The 25,013-nt window shown below is 43.2% G+C and overlaps 1 protein-coding gene across 1 annotated transcript in view; it reads left to right on the forward strand.

Annotated features, from left to right (window-relative positions):
- Nucleotides 1-25,013, forward strand: part of LOC122561440 (coiled-coil domain-containing protein 38-like) — a 74,541-nt gene that overhangs the window by 45,332 nt on the left and 4,196 nt on the right. Inside the window, exons 9-13 of the mRNA XM_043713182.1 lie at nt 2,766-2,865; nt 6,692-6,749; nt 7,144-7,295; nt 10,460-10,595; nt 21,425-21,630. Coding sequence (XP_043569117.1) covers nt 2,766-2,865; nt 6,692-6,749; nt 7,144-7,295; nt 10,460-10,595; nt 21,425-21,630 — 652 coding nt within the window. The remainder of the gene's footprint in view (nt 1-2,765; nt 2,866-6,691; nt 6,750-7,143; nt 7,296-10,459; nt 10,596-21,424; nt 21,631-25,013) is intronic.

Below are 25,013 nucleotides of genomic sequence, written 5' to 3' on the forward strand. Positions count from 1 at the left end.
GCTCTACCTTCATCCACATGCTTGGTCACCTCCTCGAAGAATTCAATACGACTTGTAAGGCAAGACCTACCCTTCACAAATCCGTGCTGGCTGTCCCTAATCAAGCAGTGTCTTTCCAAATACTCATAAATCCGATCCTTCAGTGCCCTTTCCATTACTTTGCCTACCACCGAAGTAAGACTAACAGGCCTGTAATTCCCGGGGTTATCCCTATTCCCTTTTTTGAACAGGGGCACAACATTCGCTACTCTCCAGTCCCCTGGTACCACCCCCGTTGCCAGTGAAGACGAGAAGATCATTGCCAGCGGTACTGCAATTTCCTCTCTTGCTTCCCACATAATCCTAGGATATATCCCGTCAGGCCCGGGGGGCTTGTCTATCCTCAAGTTGTTCAAAATGTCCAACACATCTTCCTTCTTAACAGGTATCTCTTCTAGCTTACCAGTCCATTTCACACTCTCCTCTTCAACAATACGGTCGCTCTCGTTTGTAAATACTGAAGAAAAGTACTCATTCAAGACCTCTCCTAACTCTTCCAACTCAATACACAGTCTCGCACTACTGTCCTTGATCGGACCTACCGTCATTCTCATGTTCCTCACATACGCATAAAATGCCTTGGGGTTATCCTTGATCCTATCCGCCAACGATTTTTCATGCCCTCTCTTAGCTCTCCTAATCCCTTTCTTCAGCTCCCTTCTGGCAATCCTGTATCCCTCCAATGCTCTGTCTGAACCTTGTTTCCTCAACCTTATGTAAGCCCCCTTCTTCCTCTTTACAAGACATTCAACCTCCCTCGTCAACCAAGGTTCCCTCACACGACCATCTCTTTCCTGCCTGACAGGTACACACATATCAAAGACACGTGGTATCTGTTCCTTGAAAAAGTTCCACATTTCAACGACATCCTTCCCTGACAGCCTATGCTCCCAACTTATGCTCCTCAGATCTTGTCTTGCAAAATCGTATTCACCCTTCCCCCAATTGTAAAACCTACTCTGTTGCACGCACCTATCTTTCTCCATAACCAAGGTGAAAGTCACAGAATTGTGGTCGCCATCACCAAAATGCTCACCCACTAACAAGCCCATCACTTGTCCCGGTTCGTTACTCTTCTCCATTAGTCATTCTGACTTCAGAATCTAGTTCCTTACAAGCTTTAGTAACTTTTCCTTCCTGTCCACTAACCACCTCATTTGGTTCCCATCTGCCACATTAGTTTAAACCCTCCTCAACAGCGTTAGCAAAAGCATCCCTCAGGACATTGGTGCCAGTCCTGCTCAGGTGTAGACCATCCAATTTATAATAGTCCCACCTCTCCCAGAAGTGGTCCCAGCGTCTCAAAAATCCGAATCCGTTCTTCCTGCACCATCTCTCAAGTCACTCATTCATCCTGCCTGTTCTTTCATTTCTACTCTGACTAGCGTGTGGCACTGGTAGCAATCCTGAGATTACTACCTCTGAGGTTCTACTTTTTAACTTGGTTCCTAACTCCCTAAACTCTGCTTGTAGGACCTCATCCTGTTTTTTCAACCTATATCATTGGTGCCTATATGCACCACAACAGCTGGCTGTTCACCCTCCCCCATCAGAATGTCCTGCAGCCGATCTGAGACATCCCTGACCTGAGGCAACGTACCATTCTGGAGTCACATTTTCGACCACAGAACCACCTATCTACTCCTCTTATAGTTGAATCCCCTATGAATATAGTCCTTCCACTCTTTTTCCCGCCCTTCTGTACAGCAGAGCCAGCCACGGTGCCATGAACCTGGCTACTGCTGCCCTCCCAAGGTGAGCCATCTCCCCCAACCGTATCCAAAACGGTATACCTGTTTTGGAGGGAGATGACCGCAGGAGACACCTGCACTGTCCTCCTGCTCTTTCTCTGCCTTTTGGTCACCCATTTCTTTTCTCCCTCAGCAATCCTAATCTAGGGTGCGACGAATTCACTAAACATGCTATCCACAACCTCATTGGCATCGCGGATGCTGCAAAGGGAGTCCATCTGCAGCTCCAGAGTCGTCATGCGGTCTAACAAGAGCTGGAACTGGACACACTTCCTGCGCAGGAAGGAGACAGGGACATCAGCCTCATCCCTGAGCTCTCACGTTGAAGAAGAGAAGCATAACATGTTTTTACAGAACCTCTTGCTCCATGAACATAATGTGCTGTATTTCTGATGAAACGCATCTTCATCCACTGCATTCTGTGGAATCACGAGAGAAAGTCAAGTTCTTGACATTTCTGAATAAAAGCCTAAAGAACTACAGACACTCTAAATTGAAAACAAAAACAGAAATTGCTGAAAAAACTCACCAGGTCTGGCAGCATCGGTGGAGAAAAGTTAACTCATTAACTTTCGGTCAAGTGACCCTTCCTTAGAACTCCAGGTCACCAACAATTGATGAGTAATTACAGAATCAAAGATAAAGCATAGAAGGGGGCCATTTGACCATTGTACCCGGTTCTTTAAAGAGCTATCTAATTGGCTGCACTTTGCCTTTCCTTTTCTGTATGTATTCAACTGCCTTTTCAAAGAGAATTCATAATATCTAATAATGTAGAAATATAACTCATTGCTTCATCAAGGTTTGAGGGACAGTTACTTTTACAAGCAATAATAATTAGTTCACAAGACCTCTGTAAGCAAGGTCACATGTTCCTTGTATTCATTAGTCAATGGTATGTTGTGCACAGCTCAAAATATACAAAGTGCAACAAATCATTAATTTTTAATCATTGTTCTGCTTGTCACACTTTAGAACCGCAAAATCGTAAAGCAAGCAGGCCAAAAACAAAAAGCTCACGGTTGAGCCCAAAACATTCAGCAGCCACGCTGGTCACTTCCTGGATGGAGAAAGGGTAAGGGAACCCAACATAAAGAGAGAGCACCAGAAGAACTGGAAATGCTGGGATTCCTGGTGTACTCCTGCCAGGGAGTGACTTTTAAAAAGTACAACAGCCCGCAGAATTTGTTGGTGATTTTACACTGAGGCATTTAAATGGCTACAAGAACAGGTCAGTAGCCAGGAATCCTGCAGCAAGCACCTGCTGACTCACCATAGCCTGCCCGCCATCTATAAGGCACAAGTCAGGAGTGCAGTGCAATACTCCCTACTTGCCTGGATGGGTGCAGCTACCACTACACTCAAGAAGCTTGATACCATCCAGGACCAAACAGCCTGCTTGATTGGCACCACATCCACTAGCATCTATTCCCTCCATCACTGATGCTCAGTAGCAGCAGTGTGTACTATCTGCAAAATTCACTGCAGAAATTCACCAATGCTGCTTAGAAAGCACTTTCCAAACCCATGATCCATTCCATATAGAAGGATAATGGGAACACTAGCCCACCTCCAAACCACTCACCAATCAGACTTGGAAATATATTGCAGTTCCTTCAATGTCACTGGTTCAAAATCCTGTAACTCCCTCCACAAGGGCACTGTAGGTCCCACAGCACATGGTTTGCAGTGGTTAATGAAGGCAGCTCGTCAGCTTCTCAAGGACAGTTACAACGGTTGGACAATAAATACTGTCTTCGCCTGTTATTCCTGTATCCCATGAACGAGTAAAAAGGTTCAAATTATGATAAGTAACCAAAAGCTTGGTTAAAGGTTAGTAGACGGATGTAGGTAAATTGGGTGAGTGGGTGCACAAAATATGAGAAATGTGTGAAAATCTGAAATGATCTCTGTCAGGAAGAATGAAATGCATAGTATTTCCAAACTGAGAATAAGTGCAGAATTGCAGACGGAGCTAGGTTATCTCGTGCTCGTGTCACAAATAATCAAAAGGCTAATGGAATGGTATCCTTTATTATGTGAGGAATTGAACGTAATAGTAAGGACATTATGTTTCAGTTATATAGTATGTTGATGAGACACCATCTCGAACTAACTGAAAAGTCTAAGGCTGTGAATAACTTGGAGAAGCTAAAGAACTTGGTATTTTCCAGACTATGGCCAGACTGTGAAGTGGAGAATTTTTAGTCAGTTGTGAAGGAAGGAACTCTGGAAAGCTACATTAGCAGGATTGTTGTGAGCCAAAGGAGAGATGATTCATGGGCATCTTTCTTTCTGTGACTGAATGAGTGAAACTGAAGGGTGAAAGCTGTCATCAGATAGGACCTATTGATGAGTGAAGTACTGTGGAACTGTGTAGCTATGTAGTGTCACATTTGTGTGGGGATTGTTGGGTTATTTGTGGGTCTCTAAGGGATATCTTTGTCACAAAATCTTTTCATCAGTATGTTTAGTTTTAAGTTGCAGCTAGTTCTTCTACAACATGCAACAGCGCAAATTAGCTATAATGCAATTGATGAATTGTGGAAGTTGTTTGCATAACATAGACTTTCTGCTGAATGGGTATGGAGGGTTTCCATAGTGTGATCTTTTGCAGTGTCATTTCTATAGTGATTTCCAGTAGCACGATTTTTTATAGTGTGAGGTTGCACAGGAATACAACCATCGAGCAGAATGACCTGTTTGCCTGCTAATTCATGTTTAGTTTATGTTGATTCTGATCTGTGTTAATGTAAAACTTACATAAAGTAATATCACGTTGACAGTTTCTCCTATGAGGTCATTTGGTACATTTGGTTAGTTTGATTGATGGTTCTCTGTGGGGATCATCACCGATTCTGAACAAATTAACAATGATTAACAGCCAAAAGGCCTTTTGAAAACACTCTCTTACAAATATTATATCCATCCCACTGCTCAAATATGCATCAGTAATTTTGATTCAAAGACAAATAAATCTTTCTGTAATGATTGTAAAGAGGTCAGCCAGGTGGACCTCATAAAATATTCTGGCCTTGGGCCACTGTACGTGAAGTTTGCACATTCTCCCGTGTCTGCATGGGTTTCCTCTGGGTGCTCTGGTTTCCTCCCACAGTCCAAAGGTTAGATGAATTCACCATGTTAAATTACCCATTGTGTCCAGAAATGGGTAGGGGAATGGGTCTGGGTGGGATACTCTTCGGACAGTCAGTGTGGACTTGTTGGGCCTATAGGGATTCTATGAGTCTGAGTTCCTAGGCTGGACCAGATTAACAACCCCAATCAGCGAGGCCTGGCTGACAGATATAAACAGGAGTGTCAGAGGTTTGTTCACTCTGAGAGCTGGTTCTAAGGAGCTGGATCAGTGTCAGGGACTCTCCACAAGTAAATAAAGGGTGACTTGATGACCAGTTACCGGCCTCTGTGGAGTTATTTCCTTTCACTTCTGCTCAAGGCCTCCACTATCTCAAGTTAAATTTCTATGTGAAGTTTTGATAACTAATAATGAATCACTGTGGAGTGCAATGTAACCAGGCATTATGTTGGATTTCTGCAATCCTGGATTCATGAAATTGTCAAGCTTATTGTTTGACAAGTCAGTCCCATAAGACCATAAGGTATATGAGCTGAAGAAGGCCTCTGCCATTCAGTGAGATCATGGCTGATCTGATAATCCTCAACTCCACTTTGTTGCCTTTCCCCATATTTCTTGATTACAATACTGAATTAAAACTTTCTGCTCTGTTCTGTCCTGTTTGTCTCTCTCTCTCTCTTTCTCTCATATCTCATTCTTGAATCTACTTAATGGCTTAGTCACTATAGTCCTCTGCAGTAAAGAATTCCACAAATTCACAACCTTCTGAGAGTACAAATTCCTCCTCGTTTCTGTGTTAAATGGGCAGCCTCTTCAGACTCTCCCACGAGAAGAAATGGCCTTTCTGCCTGCACTCTGTCGAGACCCTGATAATTTCATATGTTTATACAAGGTCGCCTCTCATTGTTGTATCTTCCAAAGAGTACAGGCCCAATCTACTCAACCTCTCCCTATAGGACAGTTCCTCCATACCCAAGATCAGCCTAATGACTCTTCTGTCGACTGCCTCCGATGCTCGTGTGTCTTTCTTTAGATGGACAAAAATTGTTCACAGCTGCGGTCTGATTAGTATCTTGTATAGTTTTAACAAAACCTACTTACTTCTATATTCCATTCTCTTTGAAATAAAGACCAACATTCCATTTTTCTTCCCACTTACTTTGTAAACTTGGATGCTAGCTTTTAGTGATTTATGTATGAGGACTCCAACATCCCTCTGTACTGCAGCTTTCTGCAGTCTTTCTCAGTTTGAATAATATTCAGCTCCTCTCCTCCTGCCAAAGTACATAGCCTGACACATAACCTTACATTTCCTCACATTATATTCCATCTGCCAAATTTTTGCTCACTCACTTAACCTATTAATATCTCTCTGCAGATTTTATATCATCCTCACCACTTGCCTTTTAACTTAGTTTCATGTTGTCTGCAGATTTCACTACAGTACATGTAAGTTTAGTAAAAGGGTAGATACTGTAATGTTCAGTCCTTCATCCAAGTCATTCGTATATTTCTAAATGATTCTGGCCCCAGCACTGATCCCTGTGGCACTCCACTAGGCACAGGTTGCCATCCTGAAAATGCCCTTCTTGTTCCAACACTAAGTTTCATTAGTTACACAAACCCATGCTAATGCACGACTTCCAACACCATGAGCCCTTAAGGTACCACACCTTAGGCAACTTATCTGATGCTGCCAAGGTGTATATGAAGTGCTGAGTGTTTTAACTTTTCTGTGTTTTAACGTTCTTGACTTATTGTCTTTGATTTTCAGTTAAAAAAAGTATTTTATTTTGTTTCTGCTCAGGATGGAATCTGAACCTGAGGAAACGCCAATGGAAACTAAGCCTGATGTCAGCCCTGTGGTATGTTGGACATGACTGCAGCACAGATATCGTAAACTAAATGGTTGCTTTCTAAGTTTAGTAAAAGGGTAGATACTGTAATGTTCAGTAATCACATTGGAAAGTGCACAATAGTCTAGCGTATCAACAAGTTTACATCACCTATTTTTATTCTAATTTTAATCTGATGGTACATTGTCAATATATGTATTACATTTCTGCATGAGATTTTTATTTTAAATAAAGTAATTGAGTAGATGTTTCTGAATTATACTTTTGTCACTTTTTATATTGCGGATACCCTTCACAATCTTTAATTCTATGACAGGTTCCTTCATACAATTCGTAATTGCTTTGGGAGTGCTTTATGGAGTTGTTGTTATAATGAGATCTGACCTGTTTTTATCTGTTTAAGGATCAGGAACTGTATTTTAAGGACCCACAGGAAATCCTGGACATTTTCTTTGATTTGGAAGAGCAGATAGTTTCCCTCCTCCAGTATTGTCGTGAAGTTGAGGAGGACATCGACCGGGTTAATCAGAAAATGGCTGCAACACAGGAGGCAATGTATGTGTGACTTTTCAATGTTTGTCTATGATTCTTGTTACTAAAGATATAATCCATACGCTTGTAGAGAAAGAATTTGAAAATGAGTTGGGGGAGTGTGGGCAACAGAACATCCTTTTTCAAGTCTGTCAGTGAGGATTTGGGAGGAATTTATTTCCAGAGAATGGTCAGAAGGTGCCAAATGGAGTGGGTTCAAACTCACACATGAAGCATGGGCACACAGTCCAGGTTATAATTGCAGTGCAGTGCATTGCTACACTGTCAGAAGTGCTATCTTCCATAAAGTGTTAAACCAAGTCCCATTGGCCCTTTCTGATGGATTAGAAAGGATCACAATGATCCCTCAATTTGAGGATGACGTGTGTTCAGGATCACAGGTTCCTCCTGTGCACCATCATGTGCTTGAACAGACTCATTCTGAAAGCACAGAACTTTGGGCATACAGGATATTCCATGGAACAGTGGGATCTGCATTGTGGGATTTGATTCCTTTTCTTTCCCACTCTAAAACCACTGTGCCTCATCATTAAGGTGTATTGCCTCAAAGTGTGATGCATCTTGATGGACGTGTCGTTGCCATTCAGAACGACCAGTAGGGAATTCTTCCCAGTCATTAAAGTTAATGCTGCTATACATCAAGAAGAGGTTTCGACAAAGATTTCAGATTTTGTAGCAGACTTTTCTTCGTCCTCATCGGAATGCTGACCAGTTGAGAATTGAGAAATCAGGACCTGGAGGAGGAGATGCTTTTTAGTCATCCAGATGCAGTATCCAGTCCACCGAAGTTGGTTTTGTAGGGCCTTGGCCTAAAACATGTGGGGTTAGCTTCAAGAAGGTACTTGTGTTTGTTCAACAGTGCCTCTCACCCACACTGAAGCTGGAGGATGTGGCAGAGGCATTGCTGGTGGAATTTCTACAGCTCTCTGTGTGTCACTGATCCATGGTCCAGGTATCCCTGCAACTGCTGTGCACTCTAGGACTTCAGTTGATTTGTCTTTGTTATCGAACACTCGCTGCTGTATTTTGTAGCAGGATGAGGTGCTGCAGTTGATTGGTGTTGGATCTTTTCGTCAAAGGTAGCCTTCTGAGAGGAGTGACTGCCAAGACTTGGGACATACTCAATATTTTCCAGACTCTCCTTCAACGGATGTGGGAGCTGGAGTATGTTAGTATGTGACTGATCAGATTTGGGATGATATCAACTTTGTTTTGTCAACATTCAAGGACCAGCCAAGTCCCTTGTTGGCAGAGTTAAAGAGATCGGGAGTGGGTGAAAATCTGGTGCAAAAAGGGGAAAGCACTGCAGTGGCCCAGTGGTAATATCATTGGATTCATAAGCTAAGCAATCCCACCCCCCCCAACCTCCGTCGTGCCCTGAAAGGAATCTGTCCTTACCTGGTCAGGCCTACATGTAACCCCAGACCCAATTGTAGTTGATATTTAACTTCCCTTTGGCACTGTAATGCTCAAAAAGTAAAACTATGAACATTCTGCTGTGATATAGCAACTTGCGAGACCTCAGAATATTCCAAAGCATATCACACCAAAGTATTCTTACAGTGCCGTCACTGGTATAATATCAGGAAATAAAACAAATCAATGATAGCAATGGTATTAATGACCTGATAGTCTGCAGTGACGTTGGCTGAGGGATAGATGTTGGTGCCAGGGACAACTTCCTGTTGTCTGAAAAATGTTGTGGGATCTGCTACATCTATCCAAAAGGACAGAGCAGTTCCAAAGGACACCAGATGGTGCAGCATTGTCTCCAGGATGGGGTCTCAGCCAGAATTATAATGTGAAGTACTTGGACAAGTTGTTGTGGTTCTGTTCGCCGAGCTGGAAGTTTTTGTTGCAAACGTTTCGTCCCCTGGCTAGGCGACATCATCAGTGCTTGGGAGCCTCCTGCGAAGCGCTTCTTTGATGTTTCCTCCGGTGTTTATAGTGGTCTGTCCCTGCCGCTTCGGGTTGTCAGTTTCAGCTGTCCGCTGTAATGGTTGGTATATTGGGTCCAGGTCGATGTGTTTGTATTTGTCCTGTGTTTTTGTGCTGAATATACGTCGGTGATGTTCCACACTGTCGGTAGATGCCAGTGTCGTACTGGTAGTGGCTGTTGGTTTGTGTGCTGTTATGAGTCCTAGGGGTCGCAGTAGTCTGGCTGTCAGTTCTGAGATGCTCCTGATGGATGGTAGTTTGGCTAGTCCTTTTGGTTGTGGTATGTCCTCGTTCCGTGGTCTTTCTCTTAGGCATCTGTTGATGAAGTTGCGCGGGTATCCGTTTTTGGTGAATACCTTGTATAGGTGTTCCTCTTCTTCTTTTTGCAGTCCTGGTGTACTGCAGTGTGTTGTGGTCCTTTTGAATAGTGTCCTGATGCAGCTTTGTTTGTGTGTGTTGGGGTGGTTACTTTCATAGTTTAGTACTTGGTCTGTGTGTGTGGCTTTCCTGTATACCCTTGTAGTGAATTCTCCGTTTGGTGTTCTCTGTACCATCACGTCTAGGAATGGGAGTTGGCTATCCTTTTCTTCTTCTCTCGTGAATCGGATTCCTGTGAGTGTGGCGTTGATGGTCCGGTGTGTTTTTTCTATTTCCGTGTTTTTAATGATTACGAATGTGTCATCGACATATCTGACCCAGAGTTTGGGTTGAATTTGTGGTAGGACTGTTTCTTCTAACCTTTGCATAACTGCCTCTGCTATGGACAAGTGCTACAAGGGTTGTAAGTCAAGAATATTAACTGTAAGCCATGACCATCTAAACACTCTGTTAGTAAATTATCCTTATAATATTTCATATCACTATTGTGGGCAGTGAGAAGCAGCACAACATTCAGTTATTATGAATGTTCATTAAACTTTGTAAATAAGGTAATGAATAGGGCAGATTTGAAGGGAGCAATGATAACTCATTAGGAGGGATCCCTGTGTGTTAGTGTGTCTGTGTGTGTGTCTGTGTGTGTTTGTAGCAGTGTTTGTAGCACCCTGGGGTATTCACATGGGTCTCTGGACTACGCTGGTGAGATTGCCACAACAATTATAGTGTGGTGAATGACGTCAAATAAATGCACATGCAAAACCTAATTCCAGTTGTTTAGTCAATAATGAGGACTGAAGGGGGAAAGTTACAAATCATCATTGAGGTGACTAACAGATTATATTACCCAACAGGCGGATTAAAATATTGTGCCTGAAGAACCAGGTGAAGCATTTTGAGGACACCATTGAGAATGTGCAAAGTGCAACAGAAGATATTAAGTTTCAGGTCAAGATGTTCTCATGGGCAGATTCTACAGGTGAAGATGAGGTAAACACTCCTTGTTCACTGCTCATTGCTATATTATTTTCATCATAAACATTGAATAAGAATGTCATGGCACATTTCTTCTTAACCAAAGTGATTAAGCTTCCTGAAATGTCAGGGATTAATTAAATAGTGCTGTGAATCCATTCATATTACTACATGTTTGTCCATACAAACATGAATTGGGAGCAGGAGTAAGCCATTCAGCCCCTCAAGTCTACTGTGTCATTCCATGAGATCGTGCTGATCTGTTTGTGTTTCAAATTTGCATCTTTTCCCAATAGCCTTAGATTCCTGTTGGACAAGGAAATCAATCTCCTCCCTCCACCTTAACAATATTCAATGACCCTGCCATCACCACTTTCTGAAGAAGAGAGTTCCAAAATCTCTCTGCCCTCAGTGAAACAGAATTCCCTTCATCTCTGTCCCAAAAAGGCAACATCCTTTTCCATGTCCCAAAAAGGCAACATCCTTTTCCATGTCCCAAAAAGGCAACATCCTTTTCCATGTCCATCTTGTCACAACCATTCAGCATTGTATACATTTCAAGTTACACTTCATTCTTCTAAACTCCAGTTGGGGAAAAGCCCAGCCTATCCAACCTTTCCTCATAAGAGAATTCACTCATCTGAGGACTGCAGATGCTGGAGATCAAGTGTGGTGCCAGAAAACCACAGCCAGTCAAGCAGCATCCGAGGAGCAGGAGAGTCGACGTTTCAAGCATAAGCTCTTCATCGGGAATGGGGGCTGTGGGGAAGGGGGCTGAGATAAATGATAAAGAGCTTATGCTCAAAATGTTGACTCTCCTGCTCCTTGGATGCTACTTGACTGGCTGTGCTTTTCCAGCGCCACATTTTTTGACTCCACTCATTCTAGATATCAGTCTAGTAAAGCTCCTCTGAACCTGCACCACGCATTTGCATCCTTCATTAAATAAAGAGACTAGGGGATCCAAAATGGCGGCGATCTAGAAAGATTGCGTTGCAGAGCTCCGTACCACATTGCAAGCGGGAAGAAGTCCTAACCCACCCTACCTGGACCACTGCGATATCCTGGGACGCTGGAAAGGTTGTGGCATCCCAAGAAACTGTTAGAGAACAACTTACCTGGGTTTTCGCTGTCCAGGGATGCCGAAGAAGGGAGGAGGTACGTCCGAGGCCGGGCCCGTAGCCCAGTCTGCAGCATCCCCAGACTCTATTTCCTACCAGGTCCTGAAAGTGGAGCTCACGAAATCTTGATGTTGGGCAAGCTGATAGAGGAGAAGCTGGCCCCAATCTCTATCATGCTGCAGAAGCATGAACAGCAGCTGGGAGACCTCGAGAAAAGGATGGATGAAGTAGAATACAGAATCATAGTGGGTGGAAGCTCATACTGGTTCCTCCAACGATAGGATCCAGGCCCTGGAGACTTAGGTCTGTAATTTGCTTGACCAGGTTGATGATCTCAAGAACAGGGGCAGGAGAAAAAATATTCGGATTGTCGGTCTGCCAGAGGGTAAGGAAAGTGAGCAACCAGTGGAATTTATTGAGGATTGGTTGCCAAAATTCCTTAGCGTGGAGGTAGGAATGAGAAGCTTGAAGATTGAGAGGGCTCACCGGGTCACGGCGCAGAGGTCAGGTCTGGACCAATGTCCTCGCCCTATCTTGGTGATAAGGAGACAATTGTGGAAGCTTCCAGAATCCAAGGAAAGGATCCGAAAGCCCTTGTTTGCGAGGGCTCTAAGATCATGGTTCTTCCAGGACTTCTCAGCGGCGGTGATCTGGAAAAGAAAATCCTTTGATGACATTAAGAGAAGATTGAGGGAGCTCGGGATCCAGTACTCTCTGAGGTATCTGGCGATGCTTCGGATCACCTCAGATGGATCTGTACATCTCTTTGGCACGTCTGAGAAGGCAAGAGGATTTGTGGACAAACTAATTTAATCTGAACAATTTAGTATGTACAAATAGTGTGTTGTTCGGGTATGTCTCTACTTTTCCTTTTCAAAAAAAAAAGGAGGAAGCCTGGTTAGGGCTTTCTTTTCCTTTTTTTTATTGGTAATAATCTTGTCTAAACTAAGCTTGGGGGTGGCTAGGCTGTTTACTTTCAATTTCTAAGTTATGTTAAACCAAACGATGGGTGGGGTACTTATTTTGTTATTCCATGGTGTATTTTCTTTCTTTCCTACTTGCTTTTGTGATGCGGCTCTAGCTAGGCGGAGGGAAAATGGTTGGGATGGCTAGATGCCTATTTATGGGCAGTTTATGCCCGTTTCAGGTATTTAAATGCCCTGGCTACTGTATTGGCAGCAGGATGGAAAGTTGGATTTTGGGATGTGTAGATGCCCTCTTTGGGCAGGGGGTGAGTTTCTCTTTTCAGCGCCATTTGCACTTTATATGTTGGTTTGTTTTTTTTTTAGTTTTTGTTATATATAATCTTTGATAGCTTCGTAGGTTTGTTAACTGTAGTAGTTTTCGTTTACATAGATTTTTTTTGTTCGAAGATCTTGCGACACTAATGCTCGGCCATTTGTAATTCGAGTTCGTCCTCTCTGGAATCTATATGTTACTGCAGAAGGTTATGGCTAATGCCTTGATTAAATGGCATACCTGGAATATCAAGGGGAGTCACTCACCAATTAAGAAAATAAAGGTACTCTCGAGTCTTAGAAAGGAAAAGGTGGATATTGCTTTATTACAGAGACACACTTGGATGATAGGGAGCATTTGAAACTACAGCAGAATGGCTTTGATTGGGTTTACTTTTTATCTTTTAATACCAGAAGTAGGGGATTAGCTATATTGGTTAGGAGGAATCTCCCATTTAAGCTACTAGAGTGTGTTAAAGACGCACATGGGAGGTTTGTAATCCTCAAAGCCCTGATAAACTGGGAAGAATATGGTGTTTTAAATGTTTACTGCCCTCAGGCCCATCCCTCAAATTTCTGGTAGATGCTTTCTCTAAATTGATCAGTCTCGAGTCTTGGTATATCATTATAGGGGGAGATTTTAAATGTGTTATGGATCCCACAGTAGCCAGGTTGTCCAAAGCACCCCCCCCCCCCCCATTCATAGGGCTCCCAATATATCAGCTGCAAAAGTGGGGTCAAAATTACGTAAGATTTTGTTGTATGCGGATGATTTATTTTGTCAAGTCCTGCATTTTCGGTGCTTCGCCTCATACAATGCATCAGCTCATTTGGCACCTTTTCAGACTACAAGATTAATTTTGCAAGATCAGAGGCTATGCCTATGGGTGGTCTTATGAAGGTGCTTGGTCTTGAGAACCAATCTCGATTCCCGTTTAAGTGGTCACAGGGTTTTATGTATTTCATTATTCATTACTCCAGTTTTTTGATCGGTCTTTTAAAGCTAATTTTGTTCAATTATTTGACAAAATCAAACAAGACCTTCAAAGATGGGAGGCACTTCTGGCCTCATAGTTTGGTCAGATAGCTCTTATTAAGATGAATATTCTCCTCCGTTTGTTCTACCCTATACAAATGCTCCCCCTGATTTTTGATAAACAAATGTCTAGGTGACTGAACAGCTGGTTCAGCTCTTCCATTTGGCATCGTAAGCAGCCCCTTATTAAATGAGCTAACCTGCAGTTGCCTCACAGGCTGGGGGGAGTGGATCTCCCGGACATTAAAAACTATCAACTAAGCTTGTTTATTTTACGTGAGTGATTGGGCTTGTGGGGACCCTTTTTCAATATGGTTAGATATTGAAACCTCTCAGGCAAAGTGTCCCCTTACTAGCTTGCTGTCTTTGGACAAAATGAGGACAGTTAAGGAATATTGCCATCACCCAATAGTTATCAATACTGTTAAAGCATAGAGGGCAATTTGGCAGAGGGAAGCCAATATTGGCAAAACATCTTTTCTTACACCCATAGTGGGTATGCCTGGTTTTCAACCGGGGGGTGATGGTTTCAGGACTCAAACATTGGGCAGCTAGGGCCGTGTCTTGCATGGGTGATTTATTTGAGGAAGACACAATTATGTCTTTTGATCAGTTAGCGCAGAAGTATGATTTATCTAGCAGGGATCTCTTTCAAGTTAATGATTTTATTCAAAAAAAGACTACACTCTTGATTGATCCCTACAAATCCGACATAGAGAGGAGGGTGCTCAGTGTTAAGAGTACACGTTCTGTCAGCACTTTATATCATTGACCGGTGGGGGCGGCCCCTCAGATGAGTTTGATCAGCTTTGCAAGCGTGGAAGAGCGAGCTAGGCATTGAGGTCTCCTCAGAGACATGGGAAGATATTTGGGAAAATGCAAGAAAGATATCAGTTTGAAATAGGACCCATGCTTTTCAGTTCAAGATTCTCCACTGGGTCCATTTGCTCCGGATCGTTTGTCAAAGTTTAAACCAGGAGTATCTTCAACATGTCCCAAGTGTCTCTGCCTCTGGTCCTGTGGTAGGCTTCAAACATACTGGAGCACTGTGGCAGGTGCGATGGTGGGGATTTTGGGTGTAAGGGTGGAGAAGGACCCAATCTCTCCTCTTCTTGGCCTGCCCAGTGTATTCCCTGTAGATGTGCATAAGAAAAAACTTTTCAACATCCTCACTTTCTGTGTAAGAAAGAATATCTTGTTAGGTTGGGTGTCCTAAAATCCCCTGGGCCTTTTGGGTTGGCATAAGATTGTTATGGAGCATATCCCCTTGGAGTTTCTTACAAGTATGGTACACCACAAAACTGAGAATTGCTTTAAGATATGGCGCCCCCTTTTGGAATACCTGGACACAGATTTGTCTGCCACACTAATAAGGACCTTTATGTAGCCGTAACAATTGGGTGTTGCGAGTCCAATATCCAGAGAAGGGGAACTGTGAACGTATGAATATGTGAAAATTAATACTCTTGATATTAGAGAGTTAGTGTATTGTTTTGCTGAGCTGTATGATTATTATTTATTAGTTTGTTGTTAGTTATTATTTATTTAGTTAAGTAGTTAGTTGGGGGTTTTTTATACATTTAATCATTTGTACAGGAGGGCGGTTTGGGTTTTTTACATTTTATTTTGTTTCTTTCGTATTGTTCAGAACTGTTTTGTTTTGTATTTGTTGTAATATTTTTAAAAAACTATTTTTCAATAAAAGCATATTTTTTAAAAAAGACTAAAACTGCACACAATATTTGAGATATCAATTTACCAAAGTCCTGAAGCGTAGCATCCTCACTTTCATATTCAATTTCTCTCTTAATAAAGGCTAGCCTTTATTTGCATACTAACAGAAGACTGGAGGTTGGCTACCGTGGTACCACAATTTAAGAAAGGTGGTAAGGAAAAACCAGACCGGTTAGGAACTCGAGACTGATTTTCGTGGTGGGGAAGTTGTTGGAGGGAATCCTGAGGAAAAGAATTTATATGTATTTGGAAAGCACTGATAGGGATAGTCAACATGGCTTTGTGGGTGGGAAATCGTACCTCACTAACTTGATTGAGTGTTTTGAAGACGGAACAAAGAGGATTGATGAGGGCAGAGCAGTGGATGGGATCTATATGGACTTCAGTAAGGTTTCTTATGGTAGATTGGTTAGCAAAGTTAGATCACACAGAATACAGGGAGAACTAGCTATTTGGATGCAGAACTGGCTCAAAGGTAGAAGACAGAGGGTCGTTGTGGAGGGTTGCCTTTCAGACTGGAGCCCTGTGACCAGTGATGTGCCACAAGGATTGGTGCTGGGTCCACTGACTATTGTCATTTATGTAAATAAATTGGATGTGAACATAGGAGGTATAGTTAGTATGTTTGCAGATGACACGGAAATTGGAGGTTTAGTGGACAGTGAAGGTGGTTACCTCAGTACAATGGGATCTTGATCAGGTTTAGATTAGATTAGATTACTTACAGTGTGGAAACAGGCCCTTCGGCCCAACAAGTCCACACCAACCCTATGAAGAGCAACCCACCCAGACCCATTCCCCTACATTTACCCCTTCACCTAACACTGCAGGTAATTTAGCGTGGCCAATTCACCTAACCTGCACATCTTTGGACTATGGGAGGAAACTGGAGCAAACCCACACAGACATGGAGAGAATGTGCAAACTCCACACAGACAGTTGCCTGAGGCGGGAATTGAACCCGGGTCTCTGGTGCTGTGAGGCAGCAGTGCTAACCACTGTGCCATCGTACCGCCAGGTGAGCCAATGGGCTAAGGAGTGGCAGATTGAGTTTATTTAGATTAAATGCGAGGTGCTGCATTTTAGAAAGAAAAATCAGGGCAGGACTTAAACACTTAATGGTAGGATCCTGGGGAGTGTTGCTGAACAAAGTGCAGGTTCATAGTTCCTTGAAAGTGGAGTCACAGGTAGATAGGATAGTGAAGAAGGCGTTTGGTATGTTTCCTTTATTGGTCATTGCATTGAGTATGAGAGTTGGGAGGTCATATTGTGGCTGTTCAAGATATTGGGTTAGGCCACTGTTGGAATGCTATGTGCAATCCTGGTCTTCTTACTAAAGGAAGGAAGTTATGAAACTCGAAAGGGTTCAGAAAAGATTAACAATGATGTTGCCAGGGTTGGAGGGTTTGAGCAAGAGGGAGAGGCTGAATAGACTGGAGTTACTTTCCCTGGAGTGTCTGAGGCTGAGGAGTGACTTTATAAAGGTTTATAAAATCATGAGGGGCATGGACAGGATAAATAGACAAGGTCTTTTCCCAAGGATGATAAAATCCAAAACTAGAGGGTATAGGTTTAAGGTGAGAGGGGAAAGCTATAAAAGGGATCTCAGGAGCAACTTTTTAAAGCAGAAGATCATGGTGTATGGAATGAGCTGCCAGAGGAAGTGGTGATGGCTGGTACAATTACAGCATTTAAAAGGCATCTGGATGGGTATATGAATAGGAAGGGTTTAGAGGGATATTGGTCAAATGCTGGCAAATGGGACTCTATTTATTTAGGATATCTGATTGGCATGGACGAGTCGGACTGAAGGATCTATTTCCATGCTGTATATATCTATAACTCCTATGACTCTATAATTTCTTGTGACTTATTCACTGGAACACTTAGATCCTTCTGCCCCTTATAATTCTGCAGTCTTTCTACATTTAAATAATATTCTTCAGTTTCAGTCTTCTTTGTAAAGTGAACATCTGATTTTCCCACTGTATATTCCATCTACCAGACATTTGCTCAGCATTCCCTGATACAACATGTGTTTATCTGCAACTTCTTGTGTCCTTTCCTACCTATCTTAGTGTTGTCTGAAAATTTAGCCACTGAGCCTTTGCTCTCCTTATAAGAGTTACCTGACAAAGGAGCAGCACTCCAAAAGCTTGTACTTTCAAATAAGCCTGTTGGTCTATAACCTGGTGTGTGAGATTTTTAACTTTGTCCCCTCACAAAAGTTGCGGATATAAATTGTAAAATATTTTGGTGCAGCACATGCAACACATGCTGCCAATCAGAAAATGACCCATTCTTTGACATATTCTTTGTTTTCTGTCAGTCAGCCAATCTTCCATTGTTACTGATATGTTACCTCTACAGCATGTGCTTCTGCTTTGCACAATAATTTTTTTTATGTAACACCTTGTCAAAAGTCTCCCTTCCTGCAGATGATACTTTTCAGCCCAAAGGAAACTCTCCTGAATCTAGTGAATTTGGAAAGTTAACACCAGTGCATCTGCTATCCCATTACCCACCCTAAGATGAAGTCCAGCTGGACCTATACACCTGTGAGCTCAGAGGTCCAATTGTTTGGTTACTAACAACTTTGTCATTATTGTAATTTCACAAGTTCCTCTCCGTCTACCACCTGATTTGGTGTTGTTGGAATGTTGGTCCTGGAATGTTGTTGCATTCTCTATAGTGAAGACACAGCAAAATGCTTGTTCACTTCATCCGTCATTTCCTTATTATCCACTGTTAAATCCCCAATCTCACTCACTAAAGACCAATGCTCACTTTAGTTTTGCTTGTCTTGTTAAATTACCTGTATAAACTCTCGCTATCCATTTTTACATTCCTAGTTTGCTTCCTCTCATTATCTAATTTCTTCCTTTCAGATTAACCTTTCAATCATCCTCTGTTGTTCTTTATATTCTGACCAATCATCCAACCTGCCTCTCACCTTTGCGTAGTTATGTGCATTTTCTTCACATTTGATACTTACTCTGGTTAACCATGGGGAGGGGGGAATCTCTTTGTAAGATTTTTCTTCAGTGCAGAAGCATAATTATTCTGATCATTCTGAAATATCCCCTTAAATATCTGCCACTGCTTCTCTATTCACATTCAGACCACACAAGTGCCAGTGAATGACCATCTCCAACAAGAGAGAATCTAACCATTGTCCTTTAACGTTCAAAAGTATTACCATCACTGGATTTCCCACTGTCAGCATCTTGAGAGTTACCATTGACCAGAAACTGAACTGGATTAGCCAAATAAATACAGTGACTACCAGAGCAGGTTAGAGGCGAGGAATCCTGCAGAGTAACTCTCATCTTGACTCCCCAAAGCCTATCCATCATCTACCTATAAAGCATTTGTGAGGAATGTGCTGTAATACTCCCCACTTGCCAGCTCCAACAACACTCAGGAAGCTTGACACCATCCAGACAAAGCAGCCTGCTTGATTGGCACCTCTGCCACTACCTTCAATGTTTACTCTCTTCACTACCAATGCACAGTTGCAGCAGTATGGATCATCTACAAGATGCACTGCAAGTAACTCACTAAGGCTTCTTCAACAACATCTTCCAGACTTGCAAATCTGGAAGAACATGGATAGCAGATGCCCGCAAGCATCAGCTGCTGCAGTGCAATTTCATCCCATTTTCCAGAGCATTAACTTGGGACTCTGAGTTGCAGAGCAAGTGAACACCACTGTCTTGAGTTTAAGTCAGATGGGAGTACACTGGAATGGTCCAGTCTGGAGATAAACAGCTGAGGGTGAGGATGTCATCAGCAGATAAACTAAAGAAGACAGAGCATCAGTGGAAGTGAACGTAGTGATCTTGTGATGTTGCAGATGTGAGGTTGATAGCTCCTCTTCAGATCAAATGCATCACCAGGGTTGCAAAGAGTTAGTTCAACCCCCAACGGTTGCTGGGGAGAGTTAGAGTTAGTGGCTGGGGACCCAAGACAATTCTTTGTTATCCTTTCATGGAATATTGACGACACTGGCTGGTCCAGCTTTATTGCCAGCCCTAATGGCCCTGGAGAAGGTGACAGTGAAGAAACAGTGATATAGATCCAGGTCAGTAGGGTGTGTGGCTTGAAAGGGAACAGAAAGCGGCTACGGGCCAGTGTTTCCTCACCAGTGCAGAAATGAGTCACAGGGACAGTGAGGACTGCAGATGCTGGAGATCAGAGCTGAAAATGTGTTGCTGGAAAAGCGCAGCAGGTCAGGCAGCATCCAAGGAACAGGAGAATAGACGTTTCGGGCATGATTCCTGAAGAAGGGCTTATGCCCGAAACGTCGATTCTCCTGTTCCTTGGATGCTGCCTGACCTGCTGTGCTTTTCCAGCAACACATTTTCAGAAATGAGTCACACCCCAGTATAGCCTTGCAGGTTATGGCAATGTTACTTGTCAGCAGGCAACAGTGCAGCAACCTAGAAATTTCACAAACCGAACTTTTCATGTTATTGTACATGTGCAGCCACACACCGTTGTAGGATGGATTTCAAACAATGATGAGACAATATAGGAAAAAGAATGCTTGGTGGCATGGTGTAAAGATAACAATCTCTTCCTCAAAGTCAGCAAAACTAAAGACTTCAGGAAGCAACATGGAGAGCACGCCCCGATCTACATCAAAGGTGCTGAGGTGGAAGAGAATTGAGAGCATATGTTCCAGGTCTGATGATAACCAATGATCTATTCTGGTCCACCTATGTTGCTGTGATGGTCAGGAAAGGACAACAATGCTCCTCCTTCCTCAGAAGGCGAAGGAAATTCGGCATATCTATAAACACACACATTTTTAAAGATGCAACATAGAAAGCATTCTATCCGGATGCTTCCGGTATGGCAACTACTCTGCCCAGGACTGTACGAAACTACTGAGACTTCTGAATGAACCTCTCAATTTTACCTTTAATGTTAATCTCGCTCTTTGTGCACCTTATCTGCAGCCATAAAATTGTTTTCTTTGCTCTGTTTTACTGCCCTAATGCACTTTGTATGGTATGATCTGCCTGTACTGCACTCAGACTAAAACTTTTCACTGTACCTAGGTACATGTGACAAGAATAATTCAAATCAATATAAAGGAGATGCACATTTAAATAAATCATGCATGCACTCCACAACAATTAGATTTGTTGCCAAAATGTTCTGGTATGTGCATTCCTGCAATTCTGCTGTTTTGCATTTTCCCAATTTTAAGTACTTTACCACAAGTGGCCTTCCCCTAGCAGATTGCGCCCTAACTCTGGAATCTCCTCCCCTCAAATCGGTCCACCATTAAATAGTAGCACCGTGGTTGAGTGGTTAGCAGGGTTCAGTTTCAGCTTTGGGTGACTGTGTGGAGTTTGCACATTCACCATGTGTCTGCATGGGTTTCTTCTAGGTGTTCCGGTTTCCTTCCACAGTCCAAAGATATACAGGTTAGGTGGATTGGCCATGCTAAATTGTCCCACAGTGTCCAAGGATATGTACGTGGATTAGTTATGGTAAATACAGGGAATAAGGTAGAGGGCTAGGTCTGGGTGGGTTGCTCTTCAGAGGAACAGTGCAGATTCGAGAGGCTGAATGGCCTCTTTCTGCACTGTAGGGATTCTATGATTCAAATAAATTAGATTTAAAGATAAGTTGCTGCCACATTAGAATAAAATTGGTTGCAGGATCTCAAAACTGCATTGTTGCACACCATTTCTGTTTTAGAAAAAGGTATTTCAACAGTTGGACCAGGGCCTTGCGAAGCTGCATCAGATGTGCTTTAAGGACAGCCAGGTACCAGAGGATACTTTGCAGAAACTGAAGAATGTTGAAGGTGAGATCCACAGGTTGTTGGATTGCATTGATGCAGCTGCATCAGCGACGACAGTCAGCAGCATCCTGAAGAGAAAACAGAAAGAGGATGCAGATAGGTGAGGACATTGTCAAGCTGATGTTTGTTTGAGTTAGATTACCTGGAGTAAGTGCCACCAAGCTTTGAAAGGTGTTCAACTTCTCTGTCACAAAGGATTCCACCCATTCCACAGAGAGATCAGAAGTTTGTGCCATGGACAGTCCTGTGTTGGGTAAAGTCTGGTTTTGCTGGAAGCCCTGCATTGCTTTATGAAGGGGGGTTTTGTGTGTTGTTTGACCATGCTGCAAACACCAAGTGTCACAATTTGTTAAGGGTACCTACCTGTCCCTGGTGTCACACAGCATAGATCTGGCTTTGGTGCCATCGCACAGTCCATTCAGTTCTGTCGGACTCGACCACCCGGCCCTTGTCGAAAGGCCTGGGCAGAGAAACCACCATGCGGTTCAATGTTCTTGTATAGTCCTGCAGGACAGATGGATCCTGGAGGATGGTTCCCAAGCAGACATTCATTTGGCACATGTCTCATCGTCAGAACCTTCAAACAAGCACCAAGATGTAGCTTGACTGGTACTGAGCAAGACCCTCCCTATCTGATCCTTCACACACAGTCAAGTCTCAGTCATTCTGCTTCTCTGAAAGTGTCTGTGATGGGGATGAGACCATTGTCCATTCTTTCAAGAGTGTTTCATTGCAGTGAACATCTGGAGTGAGAGGCGGTGTTTTTTGTTTTGTCGACATCACAGTGTCATAGAGATGTACAGCACGAAACAGACCAGATACCCTAAATAAATCTCGTCCCATTTACCAGTATTTGGCCCATATCCTTCCAAACCTTTTCTATTCAATGTACCCATCCAGACATCTTTTAAATGCTTTATTTGTAACAATCTCCATCATTTCCTCTGGCAGCTCATTCCATGCATGCACCACCTTCTGCGTGAAGAAGGTGTCCCTTAGGTCCCTTTTAAATCTTTCCCTTTACACCTTAAACCTATACCCTCTAGTTTTGGACTCCACTATCCTGGATAAACCACCTTGGCTATTCACCCTGTCCATGCCCCTCATGATTTCATAAGGTGACCCCTCAGCCTCCAATGCTCCAGGGAAAACAGCTCCAGCCTATTTAACTCTCCCTGTAGCCCAAATCCTCCAACTCTGGCAACATCCTTGTAAATCTTATCTTCACTCTTTCAAGTTTAATAATATCTTTGCTGTACCAGGGAGACCAGAATTGGATGTGACATTCTTAAATTGTCCTAACCAATGTCCTGTACAGCTGCAACATGACATCCCAACTCCAATATTCAATGCACTGACCAATAAAGGCAAGTCGTCGTCTTCACTACCCTGTCTACATGTGACTCCACCTTCAAAGAACTATGAAGCATCACCCTAAGGTCTCTTTAATTGGCAACCACTCACCAGATCCCTACGATTAAATGTATAGGTCTGCCCTGGTTTACCAAAATGCAGCACTTCACATTTATCTAAATTAAACTTCATCTACCACTCATTGACCCATCTGGTCAAGGGCCCATTGTACTTTGAGATAACCTTCTTAACTGTCCACAACACCTCCAGTTTTGGTGTGATTGGCAAACTTACTAACCATTCCTCCTATATTCATCCAAATCATTTATGTAAATAACAAAAATCAGTTGATCCAATACCTGTCCTTGCAGTACATCGCTCGTCACAGGCTTCCAATCCCAAAAACAACACTCTACCATCACCTTTTGTCTCCTGCCTTCAAGTCAAATTTATATCCAAATGGCTAGCTCCCCCTGGATTCCATGTGATCTAATTTGCGGAACCTTGTTGAAAGCTTTACTGAAGTTCAAATAATCAACATCAACTGTTCTGCTTCATCAATCATCTTTGTCACTTCTTCAACAAACCATCATCTCCCAGATAATCCACAACCTCATCACCTCTGGGGATCTCCCACCCACAGCCTCCAGCCTCTGTCCATGAACCCCGCACTGCCCGATTCTGCATCCTACCGAAGATTCACAAACCTGACTGCTCCCACTCGACCTATTGTCTCAGCCTGCGCATGTCCCACTGAACACATCTCTTCCTAACTCAACACCGCCCTGTCCCCCTTAGTCCAGGAACTCTCCACCTATGTTCGTGACACCACCCATGCCCTTCACATCCTCCAAGGTTTTTGTTTCCCCAGCCCCCAACGCTTCATCTTCACCATGGATATCCGGTCCCTGTACATATCCATCCGCCATGACGAAGGCCTCCAAGCCCTCTCTTTCTTCCTCTCACACCGTCCCAACCAGTACCCTTCCACTGACACCCTCCTCTGACTGGCTGAACTGGTCCTCACCCTCAACAACTCTCCTTCTAATCCTTCCACTTCCTCCAAACCAAAGGGGTAGCCATGGGCACCCACATGGCACCCAGCTATGCCTGCCTGTTTGTCGGATACGTAAAACAGTAGTTACACCGGCACCACTCCCCACCTGTTCCTCTGCTACATTAATGCTGTATCAGCACCACCTCATGCTCTCACGAGGAGGTTGAACAGTTATCTCTCAGCCCTGACCCACAAGCCTCATTCCTGATGAAGGGCTTATGCCCGAAACGTCGATTCTCCTGCTCCTCGGATGCTGCTTTCCCAGCACCACACTCTTGACTCTGATCTCCAGCATCTGCAGTCCTCACTTTCTCCTTCAAAAAACCCAATCAAGTTAATGAAACATGATTTCCCATGCACAAAGCCATGTTGACTGCCTTTCCAAATACATGTAAACCCTGTCCCTTAGGATCCCCTCTGACAAATTACCCACTAGATGTTCATCCTGAACAGTGTGCTTTATGGGTTGCTCCCATGGATGTCCACCTAGACAAACATCAATAGCTACTGGAGGGCTGTGGACACGGTGAAAGATGGTCTGCCCAACACTTGTCAGCCTTCCAGCGCAAAGAGCTACGGATGGCCTGTCCCAGTTTGGCATATTCCAAGGACCAGGAATGCATGTTGAGGGCTGTAGTAAAGCTTTGAGCATCCACTGTTGAGTCTCAATGGGGAAAGGTCCCTGTCTAAGGCATTTCCACCATTGGGGTGCGAATCTGTTTGACATCTTTGGGCTGCATGTTTCTTAACAAGTGTCACTTACTGTATGGGACACAGTTGAACTGAATTGTTGTCTAATTTGAAAGGCTACAATATTTACTTTCTGAATGAAATAACTTGACAATGTTGCTAGTGGCTCACCCTTGGAGCTGTAGAGATGCCCTCATTGTGAGACTGCACTCCAGGTGATCGAAAATATATTTGACCAGCAGCTGGGTGTAAAAGTACGTTTCCCACTGACATTAAAAGCTGGACAATTCCTCTAACAAATCAAAGAATTGCATTTCTGTAGTGCTTTTCATATCCTCAGGAAATCTCACAATGCTTGACAACAAATATAATCTTTCAAGTAT

The sequence above is a fragment of the Chiloscyllium plagiosum genome, chromosome 23 (assembly GCF_004010195.1).
Source record: "Chiloscyllium plagiosum isolate BGI_BamShark_2017 chromosome 23, ASM401019v2, whole genome shotgun sequence".
Classification (NCBI taxonomy): Eukaryota; Metazoa; Chordata; class Chondrichthyes; order Orectolobiformes; family Hemiscylliidae; genus Chiloscyllium; species Chiloscyllium plagiosum.